The sequence below is a fragment of the Crinia signifera genome, chromosome 6 (genome assembly GCF_055691185.1).
Source record: "Crinia signifera chromosome 6, ASM5569118v1, whole genome shotgun sequence".
Lineage (NCBI taxonomy): Eukaryota > Metazoa > Chordata > Amphibia > Anura > Myobatrachidae > Crinia > Crinia signifera.
In genome coordinates this window covers 146,186,531-146,209,563 of record NC_139222.1, presented here as the reverse complement: position 1 = coordinate 146,209,563, position 23,033 = coordinate 146,186,531, and the positions used below count along the sequence as shown (strand labels likewise).

Here is a 23,033-nt window from a genome sequence, read left to right as displayed (position 1 = left end):
GGGAGACCTGTGGGAGAAAAACTTTGAGAGGAGTTCTCCACAAAGATACCATTATATGTGTATCTCACCTGCTTTTGCAGTGAGTATGGTACGCCGTCACATTGCTCTTTGTTTAATTACCATCAGCATGAATGGTCTGGACCTAGTGGTGTAAAGATACCTTTGTATGTTTGAAATCTCCTGATTTATCAGTGAGTACGGTATGCACTTTTGATCACCCCTTCACTATTTCCGGTATTGATTCATGATTGTCCACTTTGGTCCTTTAAAAAGATACCTTTACACGTTTTGAACCTACCACCTCCATTTGAGTTTTGGTACGAAATACATAGTATTTTTGGGTACCCATTGACCCCCAAATATCTGGTTATTTTTTGTTACTGATACACATATTTTGTTTATGTTTTTCTGCCCTAATCTGAGAAAAATCATCACTACTGAGCATACCAGTCAAGTGCCGTCAAATTCCACTTTTGTTTGGGGGCAAAATCTATAAAAGGTGTGGTACTTATTTCCTAGCACGGCGCCCGTCTCATTGATTGTATGCCTTAAGTGTAAGGTACTTAAGGTATACAATCAACGCGATGGACTCGATTTTCTGTCAATCACCTGCTAATTTGCCGGTGAAAGAGAAGATCGCGTCCATCGCGGCCCATTATAATGGGCCGCGATGCGACCAACGCGATTTTCCCATAGAGATTAATGGTAAATTATTTTTCCAAGTCAAAATCGGGTTGATTGTGGCCCATTATAATGGGCCGCAATGCGGTCAACACGATTTTACATAGGGGACAATGGGAAATGGGCCAATATGGCCAATTTCTCATTGAGTATGGTTATAAAGTATGGTTAATGCCCCCCCCCCATTGTTAACGCCACCTCACTATTGACGTCAACCCGAAGCGTGTCGAGCGCGAGCTCGCGAGAGGCAGCGGTACGCTTCCTCCGACCTTTTCATACCCCCACTATCCACGTCGGCATGGAGTTGATTTTATAAAGTGTGGCGAGCGCAGCGAGCCACCGAGCCCCGCGAGGGGACGCGTATACCTGTGAAGTTATGCGCGTCCGCTTGCCACGCTTCGGGCTCGGTGGCTCGCTGCGCTCACAACAGTTTATAAAATCAACTCCACACCGACATGGATAGTGGGGGTATGAAAAGGTCAGAGGACGCGTACCGCCGCCGCTCGCCACGCTTCGGGTTGACGTCAATAGTGGGGTGGCGTTAACATTGGGAGGGCATTTAAAACATGACGGGGGTTTTCTATTAAAATGGGGGGTTTTGGGGCTTTTTACATTGAAATCAATGTAAAATCGGGTCTCAGGGACCATTTTACATTGATTCCAATGTAAAAATCGGGTCGATCGCATTGCATGCGATTTGGTTGGCATTCGATGCGATTAACGCGATTTTTCCGACCCGATTCAATACAATCAAAATCGAGGGAGCCGTGCTAGGAAATAAGTACCAAAGGTGTTACCAAGTATGGGTTCACATACTCTATGTTTATTATAAAAAGCTCACATCTTGCGCAGCTTGTCCTCAGTTACATGTTACTGTAGAAGATCCCTTACTTTAAAAGTGTAGTTAAAGACTTTTCCATGCTGTAGCTCCGTGCAGCATATTTTAGTACTCTTTCTCCAGCAATGAAGATTAAGTTTGTCTTGTTCTTCTTCCCTTTTTCTGTACCCAAAAGCTTAATCACCTGCAGAAGAGACAGATGAACACATTTTGAAATTATGACATAGAAAACTAGAAACTGGTTTTATGTGTCCAAATTTCAAGTACAATACTATATTACTGCTACCTGTAGGCTAGACTGAGATTGAAAATATTATTAGGCATCATTATAATAATTGGAATTGACTTTTGGCTCTCCGGATGGCATAATTACTAAGAAGTGGCACCAAACAGCGGTTCTGGTTATGGGTTTGAAAACAGCATTAATATTAATGCAAAACCAAGCATGTGTTGCATTCAATATTATTGTGACTAGAACTGCTTATTAGCAAAGGAGTCACTTCACAAATATACCCTCAAGTCTCCAATACTACAATCCTAACCACATTTAAACATTTGATATAAATGATTGAATTATAACTGCTGCTGCTGCTGGATATAATTGCTGGCTAAACTCAATAAACCCCATACTGTATGTAGCAGACTAATGGAACACTCAAAAAAGTCTGACAGACACCTGTCCCACTTATACCCCTTTCACATTGCATGTTTTAAATGGTATATTACTGGTTAACTACTGTTTTTGTACCTTGCACATTGAACCCGTTGTGAAAGGTACAAAAACGGTAATCCAGTAATATACCCCCCTCCCCTGGTACTTGGCAGTAATCCAGTAATATACCCACCCACCCCCCCCCCCCACACACACACACACACACACGTCCCCCCTCCCCTGGTACTTGCCAGTTGCAGCGTTACTAGTTCCCATCCGCTGCAGGAACCCCATGCTGACTTCACATTCACTGAATGGACCCCGCCGCACACTGCCCACTGCATGATCCCCGCTGCCCAGACCACTGCAAGGGGGGTAGGGGGGGGCGTGTTATTCTCTACAAGGCCACCTCCTTTTTGGGAATGGATCCTTCTCAAGGACAAGAAGAAACATGAGATAAGTACACCAGTATGTATTATGCGCATTATGTCCCTGATGGTCCTCTTATGGGCTCACCTATATAGACGAGATGTGTGCACATAAAGGTTTCTCGGTATCACCTGTATTTCTAGATGATGCTAGAAAACCGTACAACCTTTACAGGTCCCTTTAGAGGTAATCACTCACTTCGGAAAAGACATAGTCATTCAATGAAGGTATATTTAGTCCAGGGTTATGGTCCTTCCCTTATGCACTGCCAGGTTAGGGGGAGTAAGCTTGTCCCAAATTAATGGAATCTGGAAACACTCGGTGTCAGAAACACATTGGCGTATTTTGGCCATTCTTCACTATCTTGGACGTACTATTTTCCAGCTTTCCGTTAATTTCGGACACATTTACGCCACCATCACCAGGAGTTTAAAAAAACATTGAAAAAAGAAAGAAAAATAAATCTACTTACCTGTAGGTCACTAAGGTTTGCAACATGGGTACCACAACACATGTTGGCATCAACTCCTTCTATGTCAATTATTCTCACTGGACCGGCATGGTCATCAGGTAAACCTCGGCTTCTGACCTATAAAAGGTAGATAAGTGAACGTGTAACTACTAATGTATTATTACATTCAGTAATCTCAGTATAGCCATAAAACTAACAGTAAACCATCAGTGCATTACAATCATTCATAAGAAGAGTTCATGTCAAGTCAGATCATGGCAGCACACAACAGGCCAGCTCAGAAGTTCTGTACAGTGGAGACGCTTACAAATTAGCATGCCTGCAACTTCATATAATCCGCTCTCAAGATGCAATGTGTTCATCGACATTCTTTGATGATCAGATTTGGAATGAATGAATAAATATTCCAAACGTGCCATGAAGCAAGTGCCAATGTTCCAATGCAGAAGATGAATGAATCTGGGACTAGCATTGACCCCTAATGGTGCCCATACACTTATGTGATCGGATGTCATGTTCCATCGCATCCGATTGCATCTTATGGTGCAAAAAGTGCCCTCTTCCAGCACCGGATGTCGCATGCACATCGGGTGCTGGAAGAGAGCAGGCAGTGATTGGCAGAGTAGTGTATCACTGGGAAGTAGCACTAGCGGGTGGTGGGGGTCAGCGCAGAGGTAAAAAATTTTAAAAAAAGCATTTAAAGACACTGGACGGTCTTCTGATTGGCTGAGAGAGCTCAGCCAATTGTAGGGCCCTCCAGTGTTTTAAACTGTTTTTTTTTTCTTCAAGTTCTGGCGCTGCCCCCCTGCCACCCGCTAGTGCTACACTATTCTGACGGACGCAGCCAGAGCTCCCTCGGGCCCCCTTTCTCCGAACGGATGCAGATGAAAGTGCTCCCTTAGCCCCCCGCCCACAGATTGCATTAGAGCGAACGCATGTGGTCAAAAACCACGTGATCACTCATAAAATTCGGTAAATATTATGTACAGCACATAATATCCATTGACACGATATGCGACTGGCGTGCCCGCGCATCGCGTCAGGGAACACATTCAATTTGCATACAATCCGCAGCATTAGATGTAGTTCATGGTTGTAATTACGGCAAAGATTGCCTCCAACCCAACCACCTGTGATCTAGACTCCATTTTAAATAAATCTTCTATAAAAAGGTGTATACACTCTTTGAAGTCAGGCATTATTTTCGGAATAACAAAAGGAAGCAAATGTTTGAACCCTTCTAAAAAAACATAGATCCTAGCTCAGTGATGGCTAACCTTCACACTCCATCTGTTGTTGAACTACATGTCCCAGCATGCCCTGCTACAGTTTTACTATTTGGTCATGTAAAACTGATGCAGGGCATGCTGGGATGTCTAGTTCAACAACAGCTGGAGTATCAAGGTTACCCATCAACGTCCTAGCTGCTTGACTAATTACAGACTGGAAAAGATTGTTATAGTGGGTGCACCTCTACTGGAAACCAGTCAAATATCATCAGTTAATGATATTTCTGAACCATTCCAGGCAAAACTTACACAGCTCTGACAACACTTGCACAGCGGGCTGTCCTGGGCATACCACTATGCAGTAGGTGCGTGCCAGTGGTGCCTCCAGCTGTGCACCACTGGCGCACCATCTCCACCAACCCCCTAATCACCTCTGCTCCGGTCATCAAACCCCGGAGCTCCCCTGCCGCTTCCCCAGCCTCCGTTCACAGCCGTGATGAAGGCGGCAGGCTTGGGGATGTTCGGGGCGACTCGAGAGCGCTCAGGAGTTCAGGCGCCCGAGTCCTCCTGAGCCGCCGCGAACATTCCCGATCCTGCCGCCTGTGAACACTGCTGTGAATGGCAGAGGCACTGGAGCTCCAGCATACAACGCCGGAGCGGAGGTGAGGGGGCGTACGTTATGTGGGGGGTTTTGCTGGGGCAGGACAAACCTGTACCTGGTAGGTTTGTCCTGTCCAAGCAAAACCCACCACTCAAGGGGTTAATAATCTAATGAAATGAGACAGAGATGACTGTTCAGTATTAATCCTTATGGATCTCTCTGCAGCATTTCATACCATAAAGATTGTAGAAGAGTGTCTGAAATATTTTTGTGAACTGGACATTCCACAGTGGTTCAAATAATTTCCCAATGGCAGAACACTGCTATTCTGATGATACTCAACAGTACTGGTCCTTTGCCCCAGCTAAAAATCTAATAATAATTTAAACTGTTGTAGTGCTCCAGGAGAGGATAAGTGTCCGTTCACTGTAACTGAACTCTAATTAAACACAAGGGCACATGTACAAAGCCTTGGATAGTGATAAAGTGGAGAGTGATTAAGTACTAGCCAACCTAGGTTGGCGTTTCCATTCCCGCTATTTGTTGAAGTTGTTACCGTGCTGCGTGTTACATGGCGGCGAGTCTCCAACCTGTTGGTCACTGACAGTGGACGAGACGTTATACAGTTTGAAGCAAAAGCATCCGGACTACGAGGAGTAGGGTATATATACCTGAGCTAGGTACACAGTCTCAACACCTTTGATAAAGCTGCAAGACGCAGTGAAACGCGTTAGGTGATCCTCCCAGCCTCTGGATATCGCTGTGAACCCCCTCCTTTTTGCGGACACCCTTTCATCATTCATCCAAACTTTGGACACTTCAATTGGCGGACACCGTGCTCAGCACCCCAGGTGAACAACATCCACACCAGGGAGTACCATCACTGGGCACGGAAGCCACACTCCACATCATTGCTGTAATATCCACCGGGTATATCGCTTCAGAGATTCCTCCAGGTGATTTGAGCTAAAAACATCATTCTCTCACCCTAAATCAGAGGACTGAACATCATCAAGCGAGCAATTGTTCCTCCAGTGGCAATTCCACTCAGCCGCAGACATCGTGAGGACCCCTGGTTACACCACCTAGAAAGGACCCTAATACATCAATTGGTGTAACGTGCACTTACCCGTCCTCCAAAAAGTGATCACAATATAAATCCAGACGTATCCATTGAGGCTTGGTTATTATATTCATTTTCATTCATTCCAATTTACTTTTTATTCCCCACCCTACCTGTTACATTATTGTGTTTTTTTATATATATTTTATGTAATATTGTAATTATGCATGTATTTTAATACAGTAAAATTTGTTATATTTTTCCAACCAATTGGTATTGTCTATTAATACAAGCGCTGCTCGACTCGCCTAGTGCGTGTCCTTTTCTTTCTTTTCTTGAGTGGGGAGTGACTACCCCCACATTTGAGCAGCTGCTTCCATTGAGGATTCAGCTCATTACCAAGCGCCTGACTATTCCTAGTGAATATACTTCCTGCCCTAGGGGAACTTACAATCTATGTTCCCTAACACACGTACATGTACACACAGACATTCAAGGGTTCATTTTTGTCAGGAGCCAATTAAACTACCAGTATATTTTTGGAATGTGGGAGGAAGCCGGAGTACCCCGAAGAAACCAAGAAAGTATGGAGAGAATACACAAACTCTGCACAGTTAGGGCCATGGTGGATAAAAAACGGTTGAGATTACCTGAAGGGTAAAAAAAGGGGCAGACTAGATGGGCCAAATGGTTCTTATCTGCTGTCAAATTCTGTGTTTCTATGTTTCTATGGTGGGAATCAAACCCATGACCTCAGTGCTGTGAGGCAGTAATGCTAACCACTACACCGTCCGTACTGCCCCACTTGCAGCTGACACAAAATGCAGTAGCCTGGCTGTTAACTACCCAGCCCTGATTCGGACATATTTTCTACTCCCATCATTGGTTGCCTGTAAGAATATTAAAGAAATGATCTGATTTTACAAGACATGAATTCATGTATATGTTGCATGCCTGTATAATAAGGTCAACTATAGGAAGGAAAAACGCATGTCAACAGCTTGGAGTACAGCATATGTTAGGGCTCATTGTTAAACCAAAATGTTCTAATTTGGTGTTCCAAATTAAAAACAATGCAAGTAAGTTATAGCATATAAGCTTATTACACAGGCTTTGTGATCATTAATGTTAGGAAAGTACAATACTTTGGTCAGTCCCAAATGATGTATACCAACCCAAAATTCCAGCAGTGGCTTATGGATGGAATGATTCCAAAGTAGTATCCCTATCCCAAAGTCCACACATTATTCATAGGGGGATATCCTATTAGCAGCGGCATTGGGTCCGCTGGGGCGTAGCTTATTAGCCCCGATACCAGCACTTATCAGGTATTATGCTTTGTATTCCTCAATCGGCACTCTCCCAATCATGGGATTGGGAACTGTAGCATACTATTATGTTTAACACAGTGGTGATAGTACTCATTTAACTATAATTTACTCAATGTCTTAAATTGGAATAGATGAATTGATCAAAAGCAAATCCATTTTTATGGATCAATATTAATTACGAATGATGAGATTGTGAAAGGTTTTTGTGACGACTAATGAGCACACTTCACACATGTATTTAAGATGCTTTGAACCAACAACATCATTTCCATTTTTATACATTCCCAACGCCATATATCTCATCATAACCTCACCTGTTCTCCTATAATAATCCTTCTTCGAAATTCCCAAATGACATTAACACCTAAGCTGATGTAACCGTCAATACCAAAAACCTGTACCGCTGGGGTGCCTTGAGGTCCATGTTTGTGAACCTCTGGTATAACAGGTATATTATTATTTTTATCATTACAAGATCCACAAAAACGTTTTCACGTAGTATGATTGTATTTTGCGATTACTATTAGGACCCTTATTTCATTGTTGGAGTAAGCCGCCAGACTCACATGGTCAAATTCGGAATCATAGGCAGTAATCACTCTCACGGTAACAGGCACACGCTCACGGATCTTCTTATTCACCAGCTGTTCTACAGCTTCAATCTGTTCACTGGTCATTGCTGGGGTGTCCAATTCGATGAAGCTACGCTGGCGTCCCAGTTCCCTGTCAATAAAATACAACTAATTAAAATAGATCAGTGAGCTGTTGTCATTCATAAGAGGACATATCTGCCCAAACAAAGTAACATGAAGTATACGATTTCATGTGATACCAGTGCCATATTCAAGACCTTCAATATTACACCAGCCATAAATAAATCAGCTATAAACACTCACAGATTGCAGTGCCATTTATATGATCGTTCAATGCACATTTGTAGTGGATAATTCTCATACCAAAGAAGGCAGGAACATGTTGGCTTGCTTACAGTGCATTATTTCATAGCAAAGAAGAGTAAATAGCACAATTCGCAAGTGACAGGAAAAATGAATCCCTAACGTAGAGCCAATATTAGGCAGGAACATATCAAGTAAACTCTTGTCTACACCAACATTCCAAGTGTATCCTGCTCGTTGGGTTTAGCTTGGCACACTAACATTCTTAGTGCTGTCTTATCACTGGGCCATATTTAATGCGGCCGGCGAGATCGGTTAAAAGGCGAAGATCGTTGAAAAAAAAGCAACCCTTGCCATTTAACCCCTGTGCCGGCCGCTAACCCTATTTAACATTCCGGGGGAATCCTCGTTGTCAGAGGACGGCCCGGATTCCCTCAAACGCTGAGGTTCGCGGTTAAAGCAGGGAGCCCGCTGCAGTTAGCCGCAAGCCTCAATGTTTTGGCGGGCGCACAAGCCATTTCAATGTTGCTGTAAAAACCCAGCGAGGTGGAAACAGCGTGTGCAGTTGAATACTGACCTGCGAGCTGTCACTGCGAGCAGTCAGCACTCCTTGCTGTCACAGCTCGCAAAAAGGCATTGAATGCCGCCCACTGTATTTAGAGCCTGATTCATGATCAATCATTCCTCTGCGTATTCGCTCCGGGCACCGATTGTGCGGACCTGCACGTCTTTGCACATGTCACTCAAGAAAATTAGTCCAGATACAAAATGAAAAAAACTGGATCAGTGCACATCTCTCTGCACTCACAGCTGTCTTTGCCCTCACAGCAACCCCCCTGAATGTCTCTCTGCACTCACAGCTGTCCCTGCACCCACAGCAACCCCCCTGAATGTCTCTCTGCGTTCACTGCTGTCTCTGCACCTACAGCAACCCCCCTGAATGTCTGCCTGCACTCACATCTGTCAGATGAGCCTCTGTCCAATAAACAAGACTAGACTGAAATAATGTAGTACAAGAGGAAATTTTTGCTGACTTACCAAGACGTTGTCTTGAACCCGTACAATGAATCTGCAATGGCTGTAATGAGGTGTTGGCCTGTTATACAGAAAATATAAAATAGGGGCAGGAAACTTTTTACTCTTTGAGTTCCAGACGTTCAACATTATAAGCCCTCAAAATCCCTACATCCACCACAACTGCTACCCATATGCAAACATTGGCCTCACGGTCATTAGCCTCTCTGGATCATACATACAGTATGCTGCAGGTAAAGACATACATCAGTAAGTTGTTGTTTTGTTCTGGATTTATGTAAAACAATGTTATTTGGAAACCCTTTCTTGGACTATTCGAGCTCTGATGTCCATGTCGACATTTGGGTAGAAAAAAAAAGTGAAACCCCCAATGTCGACCTTTTGACTGCCGACCGAATGATTGTGTCGACCTTGGCTCATGTCAACCCAATGCATGGCGACCTTAGTGCTGTCAACCCTATGACACATACATGTATAAGTGACAAAGCAGAGTACTCCAAGAAAGTGTTACCAAAATAACAACATTATGTTTTACAACAGGTTTTCCAAAAATCACCCCATAGAGAACACACTCAGCTCATCCTTCCCCATACAAATGAATACAATTCTTGATATAATGCTGCACACTTATAATCTAATCAGTATACAATAAAATTGCTCAGAGCCTAATAAAATATGTATAGGGAAACCAGGAGAATACCCCCATCCTAAGTATAAGTTGTTATGTTAGAAATAAATCTATTTTTAAGCATCTACTGTCATGGGAGGATCATTTGACAAAATACAATGCTCATACTATATTGTGTGATTAATGGAATCTCGAAAATCAAATAAAAGTCTGAAATAGGACTTTCATGCGCTGCTGCTCTTATGTAGGGTACACACCAGGACGACCCGCTCACGATGCACATCATGAGCGGGTCGTCAGTGTCTCGTCCGACCCGCTCACGGTGACGCGGGGGGGGGGGCACGACCCGCTCACGATGTGCACCGTGAGCGGGTCCGATCCGATGGCGACCCGCACCCGGCTGTATGGTCGTCATTGAGATCCTACCTGCAGCAGGTAGGATCTCAATAACGACCGACCCGTGCATCGGATCGGTATCGGTCCACAGCAGGTCAGAAAAGGGCCCAATCAGCACACAATCTACATCCAATTGATCGGAATTGGATCTAGATTGTGGGGATCGGGCCCTAGTCGTCCTGGTGTGTACACAGCATTATAGCTAGTATCAATTTCTTATGGCCATTGGTGTCTCTGGGTGCTCAGTGTTATTCTTATATGTCCTAATATGACTCAGCTGAATAGGCAAGCAATTAACAGAATTATCCATGGAAAATGGTCTGTCCCGAAGCCAGAATTGTAGCAGGAGTGGGCAGATCCATAAACAGTGCAACAATTCTGCCTGTGGGACAATGTAGGACAATGAAACAATCATGTGACGCAAACACTCCTGCTAAACATTGACAGTATAGAAAGTAACAGGCTCTTTGAAAATATTCATAAAGCATATCTTAATATTGGGCATAGTAGTTTACATAAAGTATGTATAGATCTAGCCGAGATCTCACAAAGAGCGTTGAGATGATAACCAGAGTGTACCTGTGAATGATTAATCATTTTACATAAAATATTACAATATTAGTCAATTGTGCAACCAGTGGTCATGCCATAATGGTACCTGATGATGGTCAAATAGCTGACAGTGTATTCATGAGTCACTGGGCCAGATGTACTAAGCTTCAAAAGTGACTGACATTTTAAAACACAGTCTGTGACATGGCAGGTAGGAGCTGATTGGCTGGCTGTTTATCACTCTCCATTTTATCACTTGTGAAGCTTAGTGCATCTGGCCCATTATGATATCACAGCTGTTGAAAAAATTACTATCAAGAAGTTTAATACTATTTAAAAAAAACTGTCAATTGATGAGTTACCTGAGTGTTGCTGCATATGGTCAAACCTTCGGTTCCAGTCTACCTTTACCAGTATCTCGGCACCTGGCTCCAAGGGAGAGGACACAAAATGTACAGCATCTGGTCCCTGACGAGTGACACGGTGCACTTGGATTTCGCCTATGAATCCTCGGTCGTCAGGCTAGTAGTAGAAGTTCATATAAATATATATCAAAAAATGCTCTCTAGGTCTATTCAATCTAAAACACTCACTGAAGACATTAAAGATACTAACCTGATCAATGTAAGTCACACTATTTGTTACCAATTACTTATTTTCTCTAAAACATAATCTAATTTTTTTTTTTTTTTAGTCTCATCTTCCAGAAGGATTTTCAGTCACCTTTTTTTTTTATTATTTTCTCTAATGTAAGCTGGGGGACACTGGATCATTGGGGTTTTGCATGTTGGGAATGGAGCTAGCATTGAAATTAACTGTCACAAACTACACTCCCCTGCAATCCCAGCATGCCAGTACTACTTAAAAGAATCCGGTATCAAGTAGCAGTCATCCAGTGAAACAATAAAATCAGTAGGGAAAAGCTGGTTAAGAACCAGCATGACTGAGCATGAGGGAAGGAATGAAGTGTCCTCCAGTCTGATTAAGGGAAAAGGATGCAACAGGAATTGACCAAAAACGATGTGGCTGATTTACTCTTCTAACCAGACAGACAGACAAACCGATTGTGACCCTAGTCCCTTTTTCACTTTCTTCTTCCCAATATCCCCTTCAGAGTAAATAAATGGTCTATTGGTGATCACCACATCTTCATATACATTAGTTAAATTGTTGATTTTAGAATATTCAATATAATGTAGACTTTGCTGTATTTCCTTTTATGTATACATGCATGTGTCTCTAAAGCTGTGTACACAGCGCAATATATTGCTCAGTGTCCAGCGACCTTGGCAGAAGGCAAATTAAAGTGGAAAGAGGAGGATCCTGTACTTCTTTCTAAGTGCCCTACCTCCTTAGCATGGGACATTATTTAAGCAGTACTCCCCACACTTGGTAGTTCACATTAAATTATAGTATAACATTTATACCTGTCCACCACCTTCTGGGAAAAGAACGGTGTCCTTCAATATAACATTGTACCCTGACATGGTCTCCTTTTTTCCACCATTCTCCGTCTTTAATTGAGCAGGACTGCAGGTCACCACCACAGTCATAAGCTGTAAAACCAAGGCAAATGATTGAAACTAATTATTAGAGAACCGTACGTGCATCTAAACCTTTCAGCATTATGTTAAAAAAAAAGAAAAAAAATCACTGCCCACACAATGCATACCTCACAACTTTCGTATAAGGGGTGGCGGGATGCTTGCGAATGCCAGAGTTTGGGGGTGTGGCCTAGAAATTGTGTAATTTCTGCCACTGTGGGAGGCCTGAGACTCTGTGAGCTGCTAGCCATGCCCCCAGCCCCCCCCCCCAAAAAACGGTACATTCCCGTCAAAAATAGGGACAGTTGGGAGGTATGACAATGCATGTCCTTCATCACACAGTTCACTTGAACAACATGTGCTCCCTGCTTATTTTTATTATTGTACTCCAGAAAGAAACAACCAGTGGTTTTACATTAAAGGAACAAGGAAAAAAGTATATTTCATTTTAATTTTTCATGCCATATAAAGCAGAAATGTGAATCCTGTCTAGGTAAAAGTATTAACCCTTTGAGTGTCAAGGTTGCTGTGAGATCATCAAAATATCTTCTAAAAATGCCAGATAGCTCACATCGACTGCTCTTTTAGTATAAATAAATACAAATACAGCCAAGTCAATTAATTGACGTTAAGTTAAATATTGCACCTAAAAAAGCGGATATTTTGAGCATCTCTAACAGCAACATTGGCACTCAAAGGGCTAATTTAAAAAAAAAATGTTTGCTTGCCAATTGTCACACCTATTTTATCAAATTCCCTTGGCACTCAAAGGGTTAATCTACCCCCATTAAAGAATCAGTAAGTGAATATAGGAGATCTGAAAGGAGTGAAGAAAGGAGACGTGAACCCAAATTCTCACATTAGCGGTCAAGTCTAAATTAGGACCTCTGTTCTATAGGCAATCTAATAGTCCAGGTTTTAAAGATACCCATGCTTAAGCACAGGTGAAAATCAGTAACTCAGTCAAGCTGGGTACACATTAGACCGGGCATTCCCAGTTAAGGCACACCAAACAGTGCAGGTTTTAGGGATAGCCAGGCACAGATGGATAAATCAAAATAACTGAGCTACAAATTATGTCACCTGTGCTGCAGCCTAAATACCCCTAAAACCTACACGGTTAGCGTGCCGTGGTGACCGAGGCTGGGAATGCCTGCTTTAGATGGTATTTTGAGCGATATGGCTAATTCTGAAGGTTCAGGACTAAACATTTTACACATCGTCCAGTGTGTACGCACTTTCGCACGCTCCCTTGAGTCATTCATCTTCAGGTTGGTCATGCATGCATCTTAATCTGATATCACCAGATATTATCAGCTCATATCATTACCTGCTATATCAACACCCAAATGACGCACAATATTTTGTTTTTTAGATCGCATTGTGTATATGCCCTATATTGTCGGGCCAGAAGAAATGTTTGATGATATAGCTTCATTTGCGCAACATCTGATGTATACACCATCAGTTTATTTATACAATCTGTGCCCAAGCAAGCTGTTAGGGTGCCTTGAGAACAGAGTCTGTGAAACCCTGGCTTACGAGAATAAATATTCTCTCTAAAGTAATAACAATGGGCCTAATTCAGCATTGGTTGCAGAAATTGCGAATGCATTACAAAAAAAGGCGATGCATACGCAGATCCATTTGCGAAAACCGGTGCATCTGAGAACTTCGCATCTGCGCTAGACAATTCTGTTAAAGCAACAGGCAGGAAGTGGTCACCGCTTAAGTCAAATACCCACCCAATAAAACGCCTTGGCACATTGGCTTTTGGACAAACACACCCACAGAATGCCATATTTCCTCCATGGTTGGCAATTTGTCTTTTGATAATTGATCGGATTGCTTTTCCTTAATTTAGCAATCTATACTGAATTAGGACCCATGTTTAATCTATATAAATAATAATTATGAGTGCTAGTACTCTCTAGCATTCAAGTTTCCACATGATTTAACCTTACATCAGTAAATCTAAGACTGAATGCTCTAGAGCAGGGGTGGGGAACCTCAGGCCCGGGGGCTGTATGCGGCCCCCGTAGCCGGTCTGAGTGGCCCGCCGGCTTTGCCAGGAGTCAAGTACAGGGGAATTCTCGCAAGAGGTCGGTAGTTCTCGTGAGATTCCTCTTAATCAACAGCAGCCGGAGACTGTCAGTCCTATTCAGCGGCAGCCGCCGAAGCGTGGTACGGCTACAGCAAAACAATTTGTAAGAGAAATTTTCACATATGGCCCCCAAAGGATTTTTTCCCCATACAAACGGCCCCACCCCTGCTCTAGAGATTGAAAAAATATCTATTGTAAACAAAGAACAATGCAGTAATTATCAACAGGCGTTTTTGGTCACTCACTTACCTCAGTGGCATAGCTATCTTTCTGACAATAGAATGCCATCCTCCTGAAATAAGATGGATCCTTCGTTCTTTAGAAAAAAAGGAGAAGAAAGCTGGCCCACCGGTAAAGCTTTTTGTATCCACCTATGCATGTCAAAGACAACAACATTGACTGGTGTAAATAAATTTTGTTGAACCCCTTGAGTGGTTAGTTTTCCTGGGGCAGGACAAACCTATCAGGGCAGGTTTGTACTGCCACAGAAATTCTCACCACAGAAAGTACACTGGCAGCCACTACCTTTGGCAGCAGCCCCTGCTCCCCTGGGGCTGCTGCTTCTGGCTGTTTGCGGAAGTTCAGGACCGCATGCTCAGGCGCCCGAACACATGAACGCCGAGGGCTCCCAAATGGCGGGGGCGGATCAGCGGCTGGGGGGAGGATCGGCGACGTGAACCAGCGGTGGGGGGCCAGCGTAAGATCAGCAGGGGGAGGATCAGCAGCATAGACCAGTGGGTGGGGGAGCACTGTTGCTGCACCACTGGAGGAACCACTGGCGCACACCTGCTTATCCGTGGCATGCCCGGAAATTTTCTGGTAGAGCCAGCTAATGCAGCGCAACTCAGCCCAGAAAATCTCCAGGCATACCAACGAAGCGGTTAATAAAGATATCCATACAATGCTTTTAACCCCTTCCTGACAGAGCCAGTTTGTGCCTTCATGACAGAGCCCTTTTTTTCAAATCTGACATGTCTCACTTAAGTGGGGATAACTTTTTTTTGCTTTTACTTATCCCAGTGATTTTGAGATTGTTTTCTCGTGACACATTGTACTTCAAGTTAGTGGTAAATTTGGGTCGATACAGTCTGTGTTTTTTTGTGAAAAATACCAAAATATCGTGAAAAAATGGAAAATTTAGCAATATGCAAAATGTCACATTTTCTGCTTGTGAGACAAATAATCATACCACTCAAAATAGTTAATAACTAACAAAGACCATATGTCTACTTTATGTTGACATCATTATTTCAACCTCCTTTTAATTTTTTTGGACACTAGGAGGCTTCAAATATGACTAGCAAATTCTCAAATTTTCAAGAAAATTTCAAACACTGATTTTTTTAGGGACCAGTTCAGTTCTGATGTGACTTTGAGGGACTTGTATGTGAGACACCCCCATAAATGATGCCATTTCAAAAACTGCACCCCTCACAGTATTCAAAACAGCATTTTGGAAGTTTGTTAACCCTTTAGGTGTTTCACAGGAATTAAAACAAAGTGTAGGTGAAATTTCAAAATTTCATTTTTTTTCGGATTTTCAATTTTAATACATTTTTCTAAGGAACACAGTAGATTTTACTAGAGAAATGTGACTAAAAATTGATTCCCCCAATTCTTTGGTTTTCATAAATATCCTATATGTGGCCCTAGTGTGCACGGTGACCAAACCACAGGCTTCATAATAGAAGGAGCACCTACTTGATTTTGGAGACTCCTTTTTATGAGATTATTTTTTAGGCACCATGTAGGTTTCTAGGCACCATAAGATGCTAAAAGTTAGGAACCCCCCCACAAGTGACCCCATTTTGCAAACTACACCCCTCAGGGAATTCATCTAGGGGTATAGTGTACATTTCAAACCCCCAGGGGTTTCACCAATTGTGGTACAACTGGGCAGTGAAAATGAAAAAAAATAATTTTTCATTTTCACAGCTCAGTTGTATCAAAATTGGTGAAACCCCGGGGGGTTTGAAATGTACTCTATACCCCTAGATGAATTCCCTGAGGGGTGTAGTTTGCAAAATGGGGTCACTTGTGGGGGGGTTCCACTGTATGGGTGTTTCGGGGGTCATTCAACCAGAATCTGTGCTGCAAAATCCAAAAATCACTCCTTCCCTTCTGAGTCCTGCCATGCACCCAACTGGTATTTTTTGGTCACATGTGAGGCATTGCCGTACCCGGGAGAAATTGGGGCACAGATTTTGGGGTGCTTTGTCTCCTTCATTCCTTGTGAAAATGAAAAATTTTGAGCCAGATCTGCATTTTTGTGTAAAAAAATTTAATTTTTTACACAAAAATGCAGTTCTGGCTCAAAATTTTTAATTTTCACAAGGAATGAAGGAGACAAAGCACCCCAAAATCTGTGCCCCAATTTCTCCCGGGTACGGCAATGCCTCACATGTGACCAAAAAATACCAGTTGGGTGCATGGCAGGACTCAGAAGGGAAGGAGTGATTTTTGGTGGTGGAATGAATGGCGGGTGCTATGTCGCATTAGCAAGACCCCCGAAGCACCAATACAGTGGAACCCCCCCACAAGTGACCCCATTTTGGTCACCAGCTTTGGGAGGGGGGCTGGCGCTGCGGCTGGCGGGGGGGTGGGAGGGGTGCTGGCGCTGCGGCAGCCGGGTGGGTGGGAGGGAGGGGGGCTGCCGGGTGGGAGGGGGGGGGGGCTGGCGATCGTTGGTGATCGGTGCGGTATACGCACACACACACACATATATATATACATATATATATATATATATATATATATATATATATATATATATATATATATATATATATATATATATATATGTGTGTATATATATATATATATATATACATATATATACACACATATATATATATATATATATATATATATATATATATATGTGTGTATATATATATATATATATATATATATATATACACACACATTTGCACATTATATTTTATTTTATTTTTAACTTTTCCAGCAGCAGCATGATGCTGCTGCTGCTGCTGCTGCTGCGGGGGGGAGGGGGGAGGAGGGGAGCGCAGCGTGCGCTCCGGACGTAGCGGTGGAGCCGCTGGAGCTGCTGCTGCTGCCGGGTGAGTGCCCGGCGGGTGGGAGGGGGGTGCTGCCGCTCGGTGGTGATCGGTGCTGCACCGATCACCACCGATCCCTGTGTTACCGAGCGGCTTAGCCGCCGGTAACACAGGAAACGCTGTGAATGGCTGTTCAGATTTGAACAGCCAATCACAGCGATCGCCGACCGGGGGGGGCACCCCTGCCCCCCCTGGGCGGCGAGGGGGGATGTCTGCTGTCAGGGACAGCAGACATCACCTAACTGTCACTGCGTCTCTAGACGCAGTGACAGTTACAAACCATGACGTACATTTATGCCATGTGTCGGGAAGTACTTCCCGACCATGACGTAAATGTACGTCAAATGTCGGGAAGGGGTTAATGTACTTTTGGATATTGTGCATGGATATTGGTATCCCCAATAGCGGCAATCACACTGGGGGCCAAATTGCTTAGAAACTGCCTTATTTGTTTTCTAAAATGCCATGGGGAGGGGGTGCAAGAAACTTTTAAGCAAAATTTAGTTACACCACTGCTTCAAGGCTAATGCTGGCCAAACATCAGACCAACTTTCCTCCAACCATCCAACTAGTTGGTTGGTTGGTTGGACTGAAAATCTGGTACTGTATGGGGGTAAATGCCAATAAGCAATTTGCTCACAAACTCAGGAGAATAGACAAATACATTCAGTTAAATTGGTTAAATCAAGTCCAACTACAGCACATTGGGCGGGATTCACTAATAACCCCCACTGTACATCGCCGGCATTCGCATTGTTAATAATCGCATATGCATTAACATATGCGATTATTAACGCCAAGGCGAAGGCCGGCAATGTGCAGTGGGCCCCCCCTCCCTGCCTGCACCCTTACCCGCTGTGTGGGTGCTCCGTTTCCTCCTCCCTGCACTCAGAAGAGGTGCAGGGAGGAGGAGGTCACTGGTCCGGGCAGCACACCAGAGGCTGCCCGGACACAGGTGAGGGGGGTGCGGCGCTGATCGGCGGAGGGCGCGCGAAGGGAAGCCCATAGGCTTCCATGGGGTTACGCCATCTAGAACTGGCGTAACCCCCCGCAGTGAAGACCCGGCAGTGGGGCTTTGCTGCATATGGAAATGTGGTAAAAACCCCGAAACAGGGGTTTTACGGCATTTTCAGTCTGGTGAATCTCGCCCCTTGTCCGAGTGGCAGTTATCCATTTTCCGATTTGGGAAACAAATTACATTTGCTTCTATCCAGTGCCAGGTTTTTATTCTATCCAACCAACTAGTTGGATGGTTGAAGGAAAGTGGGTCTGATGTGTGGCCAACATTAGTAAATAGACCTGTTTAGGTTATGTTTGGTGCTCTCACTCTTTATTAACCAATATGAAATGGTGACTTCTGGGTACACACTGGACAATTTTTTTTGTATGAATTGTCAGTCAGCTGTGAATTGTATCAAATTGTCCACATCGTCCTTTGTGTCATTCCTCGTGTCTTTAACTTGGCCCAACATGCTGCTCAATCTGAGAATCTCGTCAACATAATGCATTTCTTATGCTGGCCACACATCAGACCAACTTTCCTCCAACCATCCAACTAGTTGGTTGGATGGAATAAAAACCTGGTACTGGATAGGAGCAAATGTAATTTGTAATTAAGTCATTTGTTTCCCAAATCGGAAACAACTGTTACTCAGACAATGTACTGTAGTTGGACCTATTTGATTTAAAGAATTTCACTGAATGTTTTTGTCCATTCTCCTGAGCTTGTGAGCAAATTGCTTATTGGCATTTGCCCCATACAGTACCAGATCTTCAGTCCAAGCAACCAACTAGTTGGATGGTTGGAGGAAAGTTGGTCTGATGTGTGGCCAGCATTAGACCTTCTACGATAGGAATCAACTGGTAGGAATTTGGAAGTACTATGTAGCCTAATGGTCAATACAGGTCTACCTTCGCATTAAAAAAGACCTGTAAGGGACAGAGCTATTTATGAAAGTCCTATATTTATTTTATTAGCGCTGGGCGGGTATGGGTGAAAACCGGACCAGGACAAAACCCCCGGACCGCCGGACTGGACAACAAACTCTGCATTTTGGGGCTTGTAGCCTCCGGTCCGGGGGGGGGGGGGGGTGTCCTGTCCGGGGGGGCTGCCTGTGACACCTGTCACCAGGTAGAGAGGGAGAATAAAGCCTCCCTGTATGGTCCGGGCAAGTAGCAAAAACCGGACGGTCCAGACCACACAAGGAGGCAGTAATCTCCCCTCTCCCATGTCCCTGGTGATAGCTATCACAGGGACCCCCCGGACAAGACACCCCCCCGGACCAGACCCTACAAGTTCCGGACTACAGATTTTGATGTCCTGTCCGGCGGTCCGGAGTGTAGTCCGGTCCGGTTTTTTACATAGTCCCGCGCTGGGCTAATTAGAGCACCTATTGCATAAGAGACCTTTCCCATCAGGCACTGGGTCTGTCATTTTCTATTGGGAACAGTAACCTGTCACCTGTGGCAACAAAGGGGAGGGAGAGACATCTGGCCCGAAGCATGCCCACGAGGGTACAATGCAGCCTAAATAACCTACAACACTGAGATTGGAGGAAAAATAACAACACTGTAAGGGCATCAAAGAACTTCCGCCCTCGCATGGCATACCATCTGTGTCCTGACTCCTCTACACAAAGTGAATATAGATTCATTCTACGCTACCATTTCATTTGGTTTTAATAAGTGACAGAACCTGTCAATCAATTCGTGCACCTATTTAAATGGATATATAGCATGGCAAGCCTAAATATGAGGGGAGTGTCTCACTGATCCCAGCATGTATGCCCTGAGTGCTCACCATGGTGAGTGAGTGCAGCAGGTGTTCCCGGACGTCCACGGTGAATTCAACAGGGGAGGACATGTGGGCTGGGGGCAGCCTGGGGTTTTCTATGCACTTCTCTATGTACCGTAACATGACTAGGAACACAGGGGGACAGTGAAAGGGAGGCACAAATGATGACACAGCCTGCACATACACGATGTACACAGTAGTGCTGCAGCCTGCACATACACACACAGTCCCAGTACCTGTCACACCCGGCCTCTCATTCACCGCTGCTTAGCTATACACCCGACCCGAGAGCCTCCATGCAGCCGGCGTTATACAACTACAAATCCCGGCATGCAACTCCCACATACGGATCCTCTGTTGATCAATTCACAGCCCCTTGTCACTGAGGAGGCGGAGCCGGTGCCGCTGCTGCCGCCTGGTGGTGCTTGTGTTGTACATATTGGGTGTAGAAACATTGGATTTGTGTGTGTGCTTATATAGACTCCTTGTTATATCATTTTCATTAAATGTTACGTTATTAAGAGTAGCTAATGGTTGTTGGTATTAATTATAAAGCCACATGTGTGTTGAGGTACATGTAACACATACCTCCCAACATGACCCTCTCCAGGAGGGACACATTGCTCTGCTCCTACACTTTCCTCTTAATTCATAATTGCCATCACCTGTGGTGAAACACCTTTCTTAGCAATTTACCTGTTAAACACAGATGAGGGTAATCATACATTAAGAGGGAAGTCCAGGAGCAGAGCATTGTGTCCCTCCTGGAGAGGGTCATGTTGGGAGGTATGGTAACATGCCATCTCTATCCCTGTGTAGGTCAGGACTATGGTAATTTTTCTGTGGATCACTGATGCAGACCACCTGAAACCATTAGTTTAGCAACAACATCTCTACTTAATTTTGGGGGGTTATGGGTCATGGGGTCGACACATGAAAAAGTCGACATACTTTAGGTTATGGTTGCCTACTTGACCCTCTCCTTCAGGGAGAGAATACTCTGTTCCTGGATACTTCCCCAGTGGTGTAGCTAGGTGCCACCGTGCCCGGAGCAAGGGCATGTTTCGAGCGGGGGTTGGAGAGGGGCATGGGGTGCCGGCCTGGGCCATTAGCATATGTGAACACCCAGCTTTTCATGGGCATTCATGACGTTCATGACGCACGTGCGGGGGGCGGACAGCTGCCTGCCCAATTCCCTGAAATTCTACACCCATATGTACGAGTGGTCTGGACCACCCTTACATATGCGTGCGCCTTCAGCATCATTCGATGGTCGACGCCCATCAAAACATGGGGGAGGTTCCGACTGGCATGCGAATAGATGTTTATGTAAAACCTCCATTTGCATTTCGGGCGAACAAACCTGACTTGCAAAGGTGGGGCGGGTGTACCTCAATCCCCGCAGGGCAGGTTCTTGTTGACTCGCAAGGGTGTGAATTCGCGCCTGAGCAAGTCAACCAGAATAAAGGCCATAGTTTGAATTGTGAAACACATGGAGATGGGGAGCAGTACTACAGTATCATACCTCCCAACTTCTGTGTTGGGGAAATAGGGACACTCGCGCGGCTTTGCCGTGCGATTGCCCGAAAAGGGGTGGGGCATATGCAAATGAGGGCATGGCTTATGCTAATTAGCCGCAACCTCATTTTCATACGAGAATAGACGCTGTGCGCATGCGCACAGCGTCTATTCTATTAGATTGGGGGTCTCCCAACTGCCACCCACCGCAGCGGGACAATGCCTGCCGCGGGTGGGACAGCGGGACAGGACCCGAAAATCGTGACTGTCCCGCTGTAATCGTGACAGTTGGCAGGTATGCAGTATTTTGGACATCACATGCTGGGACTTTGGGAGTTATTCTGGTTGGTTTGCAAATGTAAATTCCTTCTTTAATGGACAAAACCATGTGCACTGCAGGTGGAGCAGATGTAACATGTGCAGAGAGAGTTACATTTGGGTGGGGTGTGTTCAAACTGAAATCTAAATAGCAGTGTAAAGGCCCCCATACACTAGGGAGACTTGTCCTTAGGACAAGTCGCCCCCGACTTCCCCCTGAGCTTCCCCGGCTGCTCCCCGGGGGAGCTTGATTAGATTGGCACTTGATGTGCCATTTTTTACATGTGATAAATCGTCTCGATTTATCACATGTAAAAAACCCGGGGAGCGGGGGGGGGGGGCTACAGAGGTGGGAGCAGGGGGGCTGGGGACGCTGCGGGGGACGCTGCGGGGGACAGCGTCTGTGCGGCGAGGCGGTAGAGGGAGCAGGGGGGCTGGGGACGCTGCGGGGGACACAGGCGGCATAGAGCCGGGCAGGGGGAGCCGGCGGGAGCTGTCAGTGCTAGAAAAAAAAAGCCTATACAATGAATGGGCAGCCTGTGATTGGCTGAGCGCTCTCTCAGCCAATTGCTGACTGGCTGAGAGAGCGCTCAGCCAATCACAGGCCGCCCATGCATTGTATAGGCTTTTTTTTTTTTATTCAATACTGACAGCTCCCGCCGGCTCCCCCTGCCCGGCTCTATGCCGCCTGTGCCCCCCGCAGCGTCCCCAGCCCCCCCTGCTCCCTCTACCGCCGCGCCGCCCCACTAGGTCCCAAGTCGGGTGGTCGGACGTGCAGCAGGTCCGACCACCCGACGCAGATCCGATGCGCACGGGACCGCGCATCGGATCTGAGGGGACATCAAAACTAGCCGATTTTGGTCCGATTTTGGTCC

The 23,033-nt window shown here is 44.9% G+C and overlaps 1 protein-coding gene across 1 annotated transcript in view; it reads right to left on the bottom strand.

The window, feature by feature from the left end:
• AARSD1 (alanyl-tRNA synthetase domain containing 1) overlaps positions 1 to 20,720 on the bottom strand; it is a 46,191-nt gene extending 25,471 nt beyond the window's left edge. Inside the window, exons 1-8 of the mRNA XM_083147554.1 lie at positions 20,559 to 20,720; positions 14,701 to 14,822; positions 12,231 to 12,359; positions 11,166 to 11,325; positions 9,231 to 9,288; positions 7,863 to 8,019; positions 3,073 to 3,189; positions 1,573 to 1,703 (exon numbers count right to left, since the gene is read on the bottom strand). Of these exons, the coding sequence (XP_083003680.1) occupies positions 1,573 to 1,703; positions 3,073 to 3,189; positions 7,863 to 8,019; positions 9,231 to 9,288; positions 11,166 to 11,325; positions 12,231 to 12,359; positions 14,701 to 14,739 (791 nt within the window). The 5' untranslated portion in view covers positions 14,740 to 14,822; positions 20,559 to 20,720. The remainder of the gene's footprint in view (positions 1 to 1,572; positions 1,704 to 3,072; positions 3,190 to 7,862; positions 8,020 to 9,230; positions 9,289 to 11,165; positions 11,326 to 12,230; positions 12,360 to 14,700; positions 14,823 to 20,558) is intronic.
• Between the last annotated feature and the right edge of the window lie 2,313 nt (positions 20,721 to 23,033).